The following is a 13,331-nucleotide window of genomic DNA, read 5'->3' as shown; positions in this document are numbered from 1 at the left end:
ACAGCAAAAACAATTTCATAGTAACTGTTTTCTTAGTTTCCCTATAGAAATATTAAACTTTATTAACATAATTTCATTAGCTCCAAAAGCAGAAATTTTTGCTGCACAAAAAAAAGAAAGCAGAACACAGGCAAATTTTAAAAACTTAAGTTTTGCTTCTTAAATTAAAATTGAATTTAAAAAAAAAGTAAGGAAGGCATTGAGATTTAAAAGATCATTCTAAACTCAACAAGGTGCTCAAAATATCATGAATATGGGTATAACAATGTAACAGTTCATTCAAAAAAGGCATCCATGTAAGTCACAATCTCTCCTGCAAATCACATTCCTAAAATACCTGCTAAAGAGCATTGAAACACAATCCTTCCCAAAAGTTTTCCCAGCACTATTTTCTGAACCAAGAATTTATTTATATGCACAGTTTGAAAGTTATTAATTTCTAGATTCTAAAGTTATTAAACTCATGATGATAAAATGCATAAAATGAAACAACAATCCTTATTTGCACTATGAAAAGTGTACGGAATAAAATACATTAAACTTACTTGAGGTTTAATGTTAATGAGTTCCGGAGGCAAATATGTTTTCAAATTACTATAGCTCTAAAAAAAATTAATAAATAAATTAATGATTGCAATTTTTTTATTATTTATTAGGCAAGAAATACATATAAATTCTTTTAAAAAATTCTACATTTAAAACATTTATTTTGTGCCATCTACTTATCAGTTTTATACTTACTCTCTTCCTAGATAAGAAATACACTTTTTATTTAATCTGTAAACAGGTATTATGCTATTATGCTTGAAAGACTTCCCTCCCCCTATAGTTAAAGTTTGGGCAATTAACTCAGTGATACTCGTAAAACTTTAGAATAAAATTTCAAAAGATTTATTGTAAATATTTTACAGAAAAATTTTCAACTGATTCAAGCTAATACTAATAACCAAACTAATGATAATTCTATTTGCTTTATATTCAGTAATGGTTCACTATCTCACAGCAAAATAACTATGCAAAAAATAATGTAAATATAAAGTGTTACTAAATGATGAATTGAAAATTTGAGTAGATAGGAGATTTAATTAAATTTTATATTTAAAGTATTTCATAAGATCCATTTAGAAGACAAAAAATGCAATTTTAAATTTAAGATTAAGAAAAAGTACTGTTATGAATTTTGTATAAATGTAAATAATTTTAGCCAAATTATACATAAAAGTGCAGTATCTCATGCATAATGTAACATAAAATGCTTTAGCATTCAGGTAAATTGTTATCTTGCTACATTTAGGGAGATATTGCCAAGATGGCAATGGTTTTGGCAACCGATTTTTGTCGCTAAATTTGGCAAGAAATTGCCAAAAGTTGCCAAACTTAGTGACATTTTTGTCCGTAACCTTTGTATAACAGCAATTGGTACTGCAATTAATCCCTATATATAACTGTAGCCGGATACAGTCCATATATGTTACTGCACGTAACTTTAACCATATATGTCTTCCAGTAATTTCAACAAATGGAAGGTAATGGAGATTTCCTAGCATCTGAGGAAAACTACAAAAGGCCAGAGAGAGCATCAGTTCTCAGTTTTTAGTTCAGAGTGAGCTTCGAAGTACTGATATATCTTTGCACGATCTTCGTTTTTTAAGTGTGCTTGCATTGCATTGAGTTGTGTTTAAATGCTCTCGGTAGTTTGAAGTGGTAACTACTGATTGGGCTCTGTTAACTGAGAAGAGCTGTACGAGTAAGTACTTTTGTGGAAAGTAAAGATTTTCTTTTGGGAAAATAAATTCTATCACGCTGCCATCAGTTTTGTGTGCATTAAATCCAGGAACAGTATCTTGGATAAACATGTATTGTGTGTTTGTATCTAACTCTACCTATATGAAAGAATAATAAAGAATTTATTCTTAAACTAAAACTTCTTAACACTAGTTATTTACCCTTGAATATTTATGTTTAGTTCCAACATAAACATCTGGGTGTTAATTGTGTTACATAGTTTAAATTTGAATTTATAATACCATAAGAAAAGTCATAAATTTATTTTTTATTTTACTGAAGAGGGAGGAAGACTCCCATTTTGAATATTTCTAAAATCAATAACAAAGAACAAGGAAAAAAACAGTTTTCCTGCTTAATTATGCTAAATACTCAGTACAAGTTAGGAAAAAATGCTAAACTTGAGTAATATGCTATATCCCATTGGTCTATGCAAATATGTGCATTTACCTAGTTTCAAAAAAAGAATTACACGGTTGATAGTGTATTAAAAAATAAAAATATGTGTACTGTAATCTTTTACAAGCTGGTGATGTAAAACTGGTCAAGAACATTTCAAGTTTACATTATGCACAATGCAAAGGTATGCAATCATTTTACACACAGCCAGAAATGAAATGCCAGACCAAAACAAAAAGAGGGAGGGATAATCAACTGGTGGGGGATTAGAATTCAACCAAGAAGAAAACAAAATGACTTACATACAATAAAATATGTTACAAAATTTATTTATTTACTTCCCCTACCCAATTTCTAAAGTAAGATTTTGAGGAATGGGAAAAAGAAAAGTGACAGTTTCTGATATTATTATGAAAAGAGGCATCAGCATTAGATTCATGAATCGAATCTTGCATCAAAGGCTGGGTACACTGAAGGTCTGCATCAGATGGCGTACCCAGAATGCTGATGCAAAAAACGTAGTTTTTAATGTTCTGAAAAACAGTTTTCAATAACAAATGACAAACAAAAAATTTTATTCATTGCTAAGACATGAGATGGAGTTGTGGAAGCTGTGGATCTCCCTCATTTCAACAACCCAGAAATCTATGAAGGTAGTTTGGAATACTCCCCATACTAAGTTTTAAAAGGGTGCTTATTAATTGAGGTGCATATAATTATGAATTATATGTCATATAATATTATGACATCAGGTATTTATTATTCTAACATGTCGATTCAACCTTGATATGCAAAAAGATAAAAACCACATTAGGAAACTCAGCAGAAAATGATGTTTGCATGACAATGTTCCAGCACACAAAGCTCAGATTTCCAAATTGCTAATCAGTAAAGCAGATTTCAGTGCCTTTCCCATATCCACTGTATTCACAAGACTCAGCCTCAAATAACTTTGTTCTAAAAAACTGAAACAGCATTTACATGATCTAGTGATGACAGTTTGAAAGATGCCGTTTACAGATCGTTTGAAGGCTGTGAGAAAACATTATTTTCTGCAGAAAATTAATCTTTCAGGGATCACTATGGCATTAAGCCTTTAACTGTCGCTGGCGTATATATACGCCCTGCTGAAATACTATCATTTGCTTTGCGTTGCTATCAGTAAAATTATTCGCAAAGCTTTGGAACGCAACACCACAATGACTTTGACAGAGTACGCGAAGAAGGATACTATTTCAGAGAAGAGAGGGGGAAGAATTCGAGATGGAAATGTTTCTTAAACGGTAATGACTGTATGATTATGCTCATGTTTTTGTTTGAGTAAAACGTATTTTTTTATTATGTGTCTTCTGTTTTCGTCTACTGTTAGTAATAGGTGCTTTTTTTTACGAATATGTCTGTACGTGATGACAGTGGAATACATGATAACTTTCTGTCATCTTCAGAATCGGACACCTCAGAATATGATATTAGATCAGATACAGGATTGCGACTATTCGCTGAAAGATGCTCAATGTTGGATACGATCTGATATGAAAAACTTGCCTATGACATCCAACCAATTCAGAAGAAATACAGTATGTATTTTTAGGTATACCGATTTTATAAGGTATAGCATTGAAACCTGATATTACACTTTGCTGGTCTAAAAATAAATTGATCGAAACTCCACTTTTTTGGATCATTTTTATTATACAAATATCGTTTTTATTATACTTTTGCTTTAAACATTAAATTTTGTCTTTTCATTTTTTCTTTTATTCTTTATTTTGTGAAAGTAAAACAGTTTTTAGACAGCAAAACTTGCACTTATTTCCCTCCAATACATCGCATAACTATGCATGCCTAAGTAAAAAAGGGGTGGCACTGGGGAGTGAATCTTGTCCTTTTTCCATGGCAGTTAAGGGGTTAAAGTTAAGGAAAACTAGGTAGGAAACTGATAAATTAATTTTAAGCACATATCTTGCCCTATTGCACCAGGCATAAAACTTACTTAATACACATGTAAAACAACCATTTCTGCAAGTAACTTTCTTAGATAATTTCATTTGAAAATATTCTTTCTAGATATAACTTCACTGCTCTCACAAGCTGCTTGTTTATGTTTTTACTATAACATTGTCAACACCAAAGCTATTAAAATTCTAAGCATATACAGATCTAATTATTCGTTTAATATACCATCATTTCGCAAACAGATCCACTGCAATTGGTTCACTTGTTACACCAGTTTCTACACTGCTCATCAAAATTAAAGAATTATCTAAAATAATATGCTTACTGATAAAGTTTTCAACCAACATCAAATGGTGCAATTATTCTTGTTAATTACCCACAACTGAAAGCAAAATTGAACTTCTGGGCATAAATTAGCACGTGGAATATGTACTGTATTGTGCAGTAGGTGCATTTTGGAATTTGGGTGCATAATTTTGTTTAAAGTTTATGTGGTTTCTGAGAGTGATCAGTATTCATTAAGTAGGTATCATTTAAGGACAAAAATGGCAGTTAACTGATACATTGAGGTTACCAAGATCTGAATATCTCTTAAAGTATCATATAGAAAACTTGGAACAACATTTAAACAGCAAATATTTTAGTAGACAGTTTAGTCAAGGACAGCTAAGAACAAAAACTGCATCAGAAGACCATTTTTTTTTTGCCACTGTCTGTTGAAGAAACAATGAAACTATAATAAAAGAACTGGTCTTACACCTTCAGACAGCCACCTACTCATTTCATACTCCAAAGTAGTCCATTAAAGGTGGTGCCGTTGTCAAGTTCATCACAGACAAAACTAAATGGACCATATATTGTTCACTGAGAAATCCCAGATATATTCTAAATTGTAATTTTAAATGCTTTTTGATCTGGAATGTGACACTCAATTCACTTTCCATGTGGCTTATTTAAGGTAGTGTCATGTTACGTTTAATGAAGAGAAGAGGAATGAAACCATGCACTGTTGGTTGGCCAGTCTTGATATAGTCTGAAGTATGATTGTAGGTATATTTTGATTTGGAGCCAGCAAAGAACACAGAATTTACCTTTCCTTAGTTATAAAATACCTAACTTATTCAGAAGATGGAAAAATAAAAAAATGGCCACACCCAGCTGTATATTTTTAACAGATGTTCTGTTTCTAGCACATATATGTTGGTGAAGTCTTGAAACCCTATGTAAGGTTAGACTAGAAGAGAAACACGCTAATGTGACAATCAAACCGTGAAAAACAACCTTATATTTAGCGTAGGTATAATGAAACACTCAATCGATTTCGAGGGCAGCTAAAGGTCCCTCCTCATCAGGAGAAAGAAATACATAGAAAGAAGAAAATAGGAATCACAGAAACACGTGGTGCTTATCAGCACTGCACGTCGTTATAACTAGATTTTTAATCAGAGTTGCACTGGCCGCCTACTACTACTACTGATCAGACAGCCTGGCTCAGTAAAAGTAGGCGGCCAGTGCAACTCTGATTAAAAATCTAGTTATAACGACGTGCAGTGCTGATAAGCACCACGTGTTTCTGTGATTCCTATTTTCTTCTTTCTATGTATTTCTTTCTCCTGATGAGGAGGGACCTTTAGCTGCCCTCGAAATCGATTGAGTGTTTCATTATACCTACGCTAAATATAAGGTTGTTTTTCACGGTTTGATTGCCTATGTAAGGTTGTTTAGGGGTGCTGTGGATGCAGATTTTTTGCAAGCAAATGACAGTGTTTGCATGCTTCGAGCATCTCTTACATCAGAACAATTAAACACAGAAGGTGCCATTCAAATAGATTGGCCAGCTTACTCACTAGATCTGTCACCTGAGAAGTCTGTGTGGATACCTTATGCCGGAAAACTTCAGCACAACAAATGCTTTTCTAAATCCTTCAGAATCTGAAAAATGCACTTTCAGAAAAGCAGTGTGCAATTCTACAAGACTTGATCTGAAATTCAGTATATTTCAAGAAACAGAGAACAGAAGTTTGCATTTTTATCAGAAGCAACCACACAACAGAATAAGAAATTTTTTTAGCAGAGACCAAATCTAAATTTTTATAAATTTGACTTACTTCTGTACAAATTGTTTTCAATGAATAACAGTCAATTTTATTTTTGCCAATATTTTTAATTTTGATGAGCAACATAAAACTTTTATTTAAATTATTTTTTAAAAGATACTGCATGTGTGCTATAACAATAAATTTTAGAATTATTTTATATCAGTAATAAAAAAGTAACAAGAATATCATGTAATTAACAAATTAAATAAAGCTAAATTTAATAAATGTTGTGCAAATCTCAATTTTCCCAGCACACAATATACAGCAATTCAGATTTAACTCTCCAACCAACAAGGCCGTACATTATATATGGCCTAGAATATTTTTGTAACATCTTTAAATAGATCCTGAAGTATGCCCAAAAATTAAAATAATAATAATAATAATAATAATATATATATATATATATATATATATATATATATATATATATATAAGAGAGAGAGAGAGAAGATTGCAGGTATAAAATACAGGAGACATGTTGGTATTTTAATCACGAAATTTTTAGAGAATTTGGGGTTTTGAAGCCTACCTTGGTTGGTTAGAGGTTTAAGAGTCCTGCTGAAAAACATAATGAGCTTACCATATCCGGGCTAGTGAAAAATTTTTTATTAAGTGAGGGTTCAGCAGGAAAATCCTTCAGAGAAATATTTTTCTTTGATATAATTAAGCTCAATGCCAGATCACAAACAGCGTACAGCTTCTACAATGAAAAACATTATCACAATAGATACAAAGTATTTATTTTTCATAATATAGTTAAAGTGTCTGAATTACATTTAACACTGGATGACACATAAGAAAAAAAAGCTATCTAAAATAAACTGGTCAAAATTGTAAGCAAAATTAGCAGGGTTTATAGCCACATTTTAGTTAAAAAAATAAGCACCTATAAGCACTTTTCAAGCACATTTTAAGGAAAAAAAAAAAAAGAAAAGAAAAAAAAAAAAAAAAAAGCACCTCTCTAATTACATCATACACAACTGCATAACCTTAAAAATTAAGACTTGTAATTTAAAATATGAGAAATGAAGTCCTTATTAAGAGATAATCAGGATTACCTCAACCATGGAAAATAATTACTTTTTTTTTTGTTTTTAATTTTAAATGATAGTTCAATTTACAGAGAACTAGTTTACAATGAGAGAAAAAAAACTATGCAGAACTAAACTATATTACAAGATTTATTGATGAAATTTCAGTTCAAAATAGAGGAAATAAATAATAATAAGGCATATTTATTATATTCGCTCGGAACTTAATAATAAATACAATTTATTTTTCCACTCATATATAACTAATTTAAATCTAAATTCTGAATATTTTTTTAATTTTCATCGTATATCAGTTTTCCCTTAACATTTCAAGCAAAGTAATTTAAGTAAAAAAGAGGAACATTTCTGAAATCAGAAGACAGAAATTTGCTTTATGCAGTCATCTTTAACACTAGAAGCTTAACTAAACCGCATACTTGGAAATTGGCGAGTATTCTGACAGTCCGGAGGAGGGGGTTAACTGTAGCCGCTCTTTAGACTTTTCCACTAAATAAATGCTTTTGACATTTCAATATGTGCATCATATAAAAATAAACCAACGGAACTAAAAAATATTCTGCTTAGCAAGCACAGTAAAACTCTTTTAAGTGTTCATAAACAAATTTCGGACTGAACATCAAATTAATCATCTCCGTAAAATATCGCAAACGTTATTGTGCAATACGTGCGCCGTAATTCTTCCTTACGTGACATTACGCAATTGGAATCAACAACTGCCAGTATTGGGAGAATAAAGAACTAAATAACTGGGGTGTTTTCCATTCTAACTTTCAACAGACGGCGTTAAATTTCCAGAATGGAATCATTCTTTGCTTGGGTTAGTAGACCGCAGAACTTTTAGTCCTATTCAATCCAGATTGGAAAATGACGACAAAAAAAAAAAAAAAAAAAAGAGGTCCGTTGCTTGTTTTGCAGCGAACTGTAACAGTTGCAATATTCAACATTTTGCGGAGAAAGGGGAGACCTCCCAATCTTCGTGCTGTACAATGTATTGGACAAAAAAAAGTGATTATTATTTTGACTATTTGATTACTTTCTCTTTATTTAAGCCATTCCGAATATTATTCCTTAGAAAGTTAATCTGTGTTAAAACACAACCATTTTTGGAAGTTTACTATACTTTAGCAGTTAGTGCAACTATGTTATTATAAACATTCATAGAATATGAACTGACCAAGCGGAACGAGAATGCAAATTTTTAAGATCTTCATAGAAATTCAAACATGTGTAGTATTTGGGTGGGAGGAAAAGAATGCCAATAGAACCAATAGACCAATAGAACGACAGGCACCTACTGACCAAGCGGAACGAGAATGCAAATTTTTAAGATCTTCATAGAAATTCAAACATGTGTAGTATTTGGGTGGGAGGAAAAGAATGCCAATAGAACCAATACACCAATAGAACGACAGGCACCTGTCTGTATTCTTCGTGCACACCAACTGTTATGTTAATGCAGACAAAGAGGGAAAAGCTATTTCCGGGAGTATGACTCACATCTGACATTCCATATTAGGAAGAAAAGTTGTTTATTTAGTTTCGGCTTTAGTATGGAGAAAAATAGCTTGTTCATCATTAAAAAAAAAAAAAAAAAAAAAAAAAAAAACACTAAAAGCAAAAAAATAAATAAATAAATAAGCACTAAAAACAAAAAAATAACGGCTTTAAAGAAAAAGTAAGCATAAGCATTATATTTTATTTTCAAATATAAGGACTTATAAGCACTTATAAGGACCGCTACAAACCCTAATTAGCACATACATGAACCTGATAAATAATAAAAACCTTTCCTCACAGGGTTCATTTCGTAATTCGATTGAATTCAACAACTCAAAAATAAGTGGGTCATTCTGAAAGTTTGTGACGTGATGGGTCTTTTTAAAGTTTTAACATTTCTTAGATTATTTCCAGTGCCGAGCTAGCTTCTGAAAAATAAGCTACCATCCATATGCAAAAAGTTATTACTAAGCTCAAAGCCAAAATGTCCAAGAGATGTTAAGGATGTAAAATATTGGGCCACCAATTTTTAAAACTTGCACAGCACACTGACATATAATAGCCTGGCATTTTCTTCAAAAGATAAAAAAATTCACTGAACCACTCCAATCTTTTCTGGTGATCTTTCTTCTTGTTGTATTAACTCAGTATTTTCCATTCACAGTTTGTTTTCTGAAGACCAATTAATGACACAATAAGGCATAGTGATGCATAGAGGGGGGGGGAATCTAATAAAAAAATAAAGAAACTTTTAAGACCTAAAAACTAGAAATTTCTAAGAAGTGATAATTATTACTTTTTATGCTTATTTGTTATTCAGATTTGGAGAAAAGGGTTTTTTAACCATAACTCTTTAACAATAGCAAACTGAGCACAACTTCCCATTTTTTTAAAGATAATTTAATTGTTTGCATGATTACTGATATCAATGATGCCTATTATGCACTAACACAAAACATGATCAAATGCGTCAATACAATTTCAAGATGTATTACTAATGAATCCGTAAGAAAATAAAAATTTACTTCTTTCTATAATTCTTTGGCTTTACAAATGTCTTATGTTTGTTTTGTGGCGATATTTTTACCTGTTAAATAAAGGCTATTGGCCCAATAGTTTTTGAACCATACAAAATATTTAGAAGCTACTACTGACAGTAAATTCAAATGTCATTCTTTGTCAGCAATAGCTGGCTCTTCGTCCACATACTTCAGACAGTCTTTTTATATATTTTAAAACTTTTTTTAAAAAGTATTATACATAGCATGAAATTGCATTCTATTTTAGATCAATGATTTGGGGACTTGCCCCCCCCCCCCAAAGTCAATGAAATTACCGATTTTTCAGTTTTTTGCTAAAAAATACCTTAATACCCTTACCACACTGGACAGAAATTTTGAAATGATCTGACGATAATAAATGGTATAAAAAGGCTTTAAAAAATTTTGACAGTCCTTTAAATGCCACCCCCTCAGCACTTATTTATTTATTTATTTTACTTCTTAATTGTTTCAATAACTTATTACAAATCAGTGTAAAAGAGGAATGTGATTAAATATGACTGCAATTATCAGCAAACTCTGTTTATATGTATAAACTTTATTTAAATACAAAATTAATATTTTTTTTTTTTTTTTTTTTCACTTTTAAACTGGCAGGTTTATGTAGATTCTTCTTAGCAAATATTTCTATGTGTATTATCAGTCAATTTTGCTATGCTTTTTCAAAAAATTAAAATTATTTGTGATAAAACATGAAAAGAAAGAGGTGGTATAATAAAAGTGATCAAGTCCCTGACTATAGCATTATTGGAATAATGCTGGAACAAACATTAAGCTTTTTAATTAAATTTTGCTTTTTGATAAAATGAATTAAACAACAAATTAATATTATTAATATTGATTATAAATATTTTAGATTTTTTTACAATATTTCTGTCCAGATAAGGTTGTAAACAAAAGCTTATAATTTATGTTTATATTAACCAATTGAATTATATTATGTTTTATTTTACATATATGTGCATTGAAATTCAGTAATAACCATTCAGACAGTTTACATTCAATGAAGCTGCAAAGTCATCGGCAAAACTTGTTTTCAATACTTGTATTATCAGTAAACAGATCTTAAACAGGAAAATTTTAACTTATCTTACCCAGATGCTAAAAAGGTACTATTCTCATTTGGAAAGTTACAGTGAAAACAGGCTTTGATCAGGTTGTTATAAGTAATAACAGATAAAGCAAGAGACTTCAAATATATACAGCTAATATTGTCACATGAAACATGAATATGAGAAGAAAACCAATGACAAACTGTAAGATTCTCACTAGTGTATTTCTCAGTTACTACAGAAAGTGACGAATCTTAAGAACTAGTTAGCGAATAATCGCTTAAGTTCGTATAACAAGAAACAACAAGATGGAAGGATAACTAACCCTTTATTATTCCAATAAGATTTAGCAAAACTCCATCTTGGAGTGTACAACAAAGCCGACACTTGGGCTTGAACTTAAAACTAAAAATTAAACTAAAAATAAGATTAACTAAAGAAATATAGTGGAAGCTATCAAGATTCTAATCGAGGTGGCTGCTTAACTCTATTTGACTACAAAGCTTATCAAGGGCCTGAGTACGACCGAGCGTAATAACAGCCTTGAGAGAGAGAGAGTAACCAAAAGGCAGACGCGTGCAAATCAGAAACTCTGATTCTCTCTCACTCTGCAAATAACTTTGTAGTTTAAATACCGCTCCTCCTTATTAAGCATTCAGAATGATTCCAAAACTACGTTTTGGCCGGGAGTAGTAAGTGAAGTTGAATTTGACAGGAAAGGAACTTTAACTTAAAATTTAACTGTTAATAAAATTAACATAATCCTTACTACAGCAAATGGAGGGACTTTGAAAAAAAATTTTTTACACTTATTGGACATTGTACTAGTAGAAGATTTTAAGCAATTAAATGGTTTTACTATCAAATGGAATTTTTTACCCTAATTAAACTGTACTGACAGGAATAAAAATATGTCAAGTTTAATTTTAAATTAGATACTAATTAAGTATTTTTTATTTTTTGGAGGTGCTGAAAAAAATCCTCATTCAAGGCATCCCCCCCCCAAAAAAAAAGGTTGGTCATAAGCTAAGTGAATGTCATGAAGATATAAACACAAAGAATGATACCCCAACATGATTTGATTTGCTCAAAATGGTATCTCTGGTTTGACAATAAATTTCCTCAGCATGTACAAAATAAAAAAAATTGCCCTGAAAGAAATTACTTTCTGAATATTCTAATTAAGGGGGGAAAATTATAATAAAAGATTTTACCAAATTGGCATCACTGTCATCAGGTGCTTGTTTATCTTTAGTCTGTTTGATATTTTCAAGTAGTCTCTTGAAGAAGCTAAAGCTATAATTTTCATTCTTGGAGATGAGAGGTTCCATCAACAGAGATAAACAACTAAAATAACATACTCTAATTACAAGAATGCATACAATGAAAATGGTAGTTAAAAGGCGGAAGAAGAAAAAAAAAAAAAAAAAATTAGCTTAGTTTTAACTAGATTAATTCAGTTTTTTTTTTAAAAAGTACTTCACATACCTTTATTTTTTGCATAAATATTCTAAATACAGCTATAAAATACAAAAGATGCACCCCAAAAGAAAAAAAATTAATTTAAAATTGCAATTTTAATTGTTGCATGTTCATTCTTAAAATATTTCTTCCATTTATAGACTATTAAATAACTACAAACTAAATAGTTCTGGTGTATAAACAGACATTTACATTTCCAAAATTATATGCTATTAAAATACATTAAGAAAATAACCAATAAAAATTAAGTCTGGAAATAAAGCCAAATAATTTTTTCATTCATTTTAGGCACCATATGTTTAAAAATTGAGCTATTAAAATATAAGCACATATAATTTTTGGTGCACTTATATGTGAATATGGACTAACATCAAAGTTTCTAACAGCATTCAGAAACAGGCATTTATCAATGTGCACTTGCGCACGTGGTTTACATTTCCCACATGCATGCAATTTTCTTCAGCTAGTGGAATAATTTTTTTACTAAATATTTAATATGTGATACTTAAGTATTATGGCAATCATCTCAGCACAATTTGGAAATTTTTTTAAAAGAAAAAGAATGATGATTTACAATCAGAAATTTTTAATATTCGCATTAAAAAAAATTTTTTGTGAAAATAAAAAGGTCAACAATTTCATAATTATTCAGGGAAAACAAAGAGGGGGAATATAAATCACTGTTCTTATATCTACTGTAATTAAATAGAACTACTGAAATAAATGGAGGAGGGAGACCTAACTGAAAGCTAACACTGCTGTAATCTAAATATTTTCCTTGATTCTCCTACCCATAACTACAATGTTTACATATAAATTATCTCTCAGCACCTATGCTATTAACGTGCTATACAGGTATAAAATGGTAGTGCATTAAGAATCTGTTTGACATCTATGTGATGTCTTGATCAACCACTGTGAAAAATTGTTTATGAAAATAATTAT

General features: G+C 30.6%; 1 protein-coding gene across 3 annotated transcripts in view; it reads right to left on the bottom strand.

Moving 5' to 3' along the window:
• Positions 1-13,331, bottom strand: part of LOC118182639 (sister chromatid cohesion protein PDS5 homolog A-like) — a 138,735-nt gene that overhangs the window by 26,834 nt on the left and 98,570 nt on the right. For all 3 annotated transcript variants that reach the window (XM_085822607.1, XM_085822609.1, XM_085822608.1), the window contains 3 exons: positions 12,119-12,251; positions 6,823-6,942; positions 546-602 (listed from right to left, as the gene is read on the bottom strand). In XM_085822607.1, coding sequence (XP_085678733.1) covers positions 546-602; positions 6,823-6,942; positions 12,119-12,251 — 310 coding nt within the window. The remainder of the gene's footprint in view (positions 1-545; positions 603-6,822; positions 6,943-12,118; positions 12,252-13,331) is intronic.

This window comes from Stegodyphus dumicola, chromosome 8 (assembly GCF_044657685.1).
Source record: "Stegodyphus dumicola isolate Sdum_Otavi_A_Nest chromosome 8, ASM4465768v1".
Classification (NCBI taxonomy): domain Eukaryota; kingdom Metazoa; phylum Arthropoda; class Arachnida; order Araneae; family Eresidae; genus Stegodyphus; species Stegodyphus dumicola.
The sequence above is the reverse complement of the archived record's forward strand: the minus strand, read 5'-3'. Positions and strand labels throughout refer to the sequence as shown.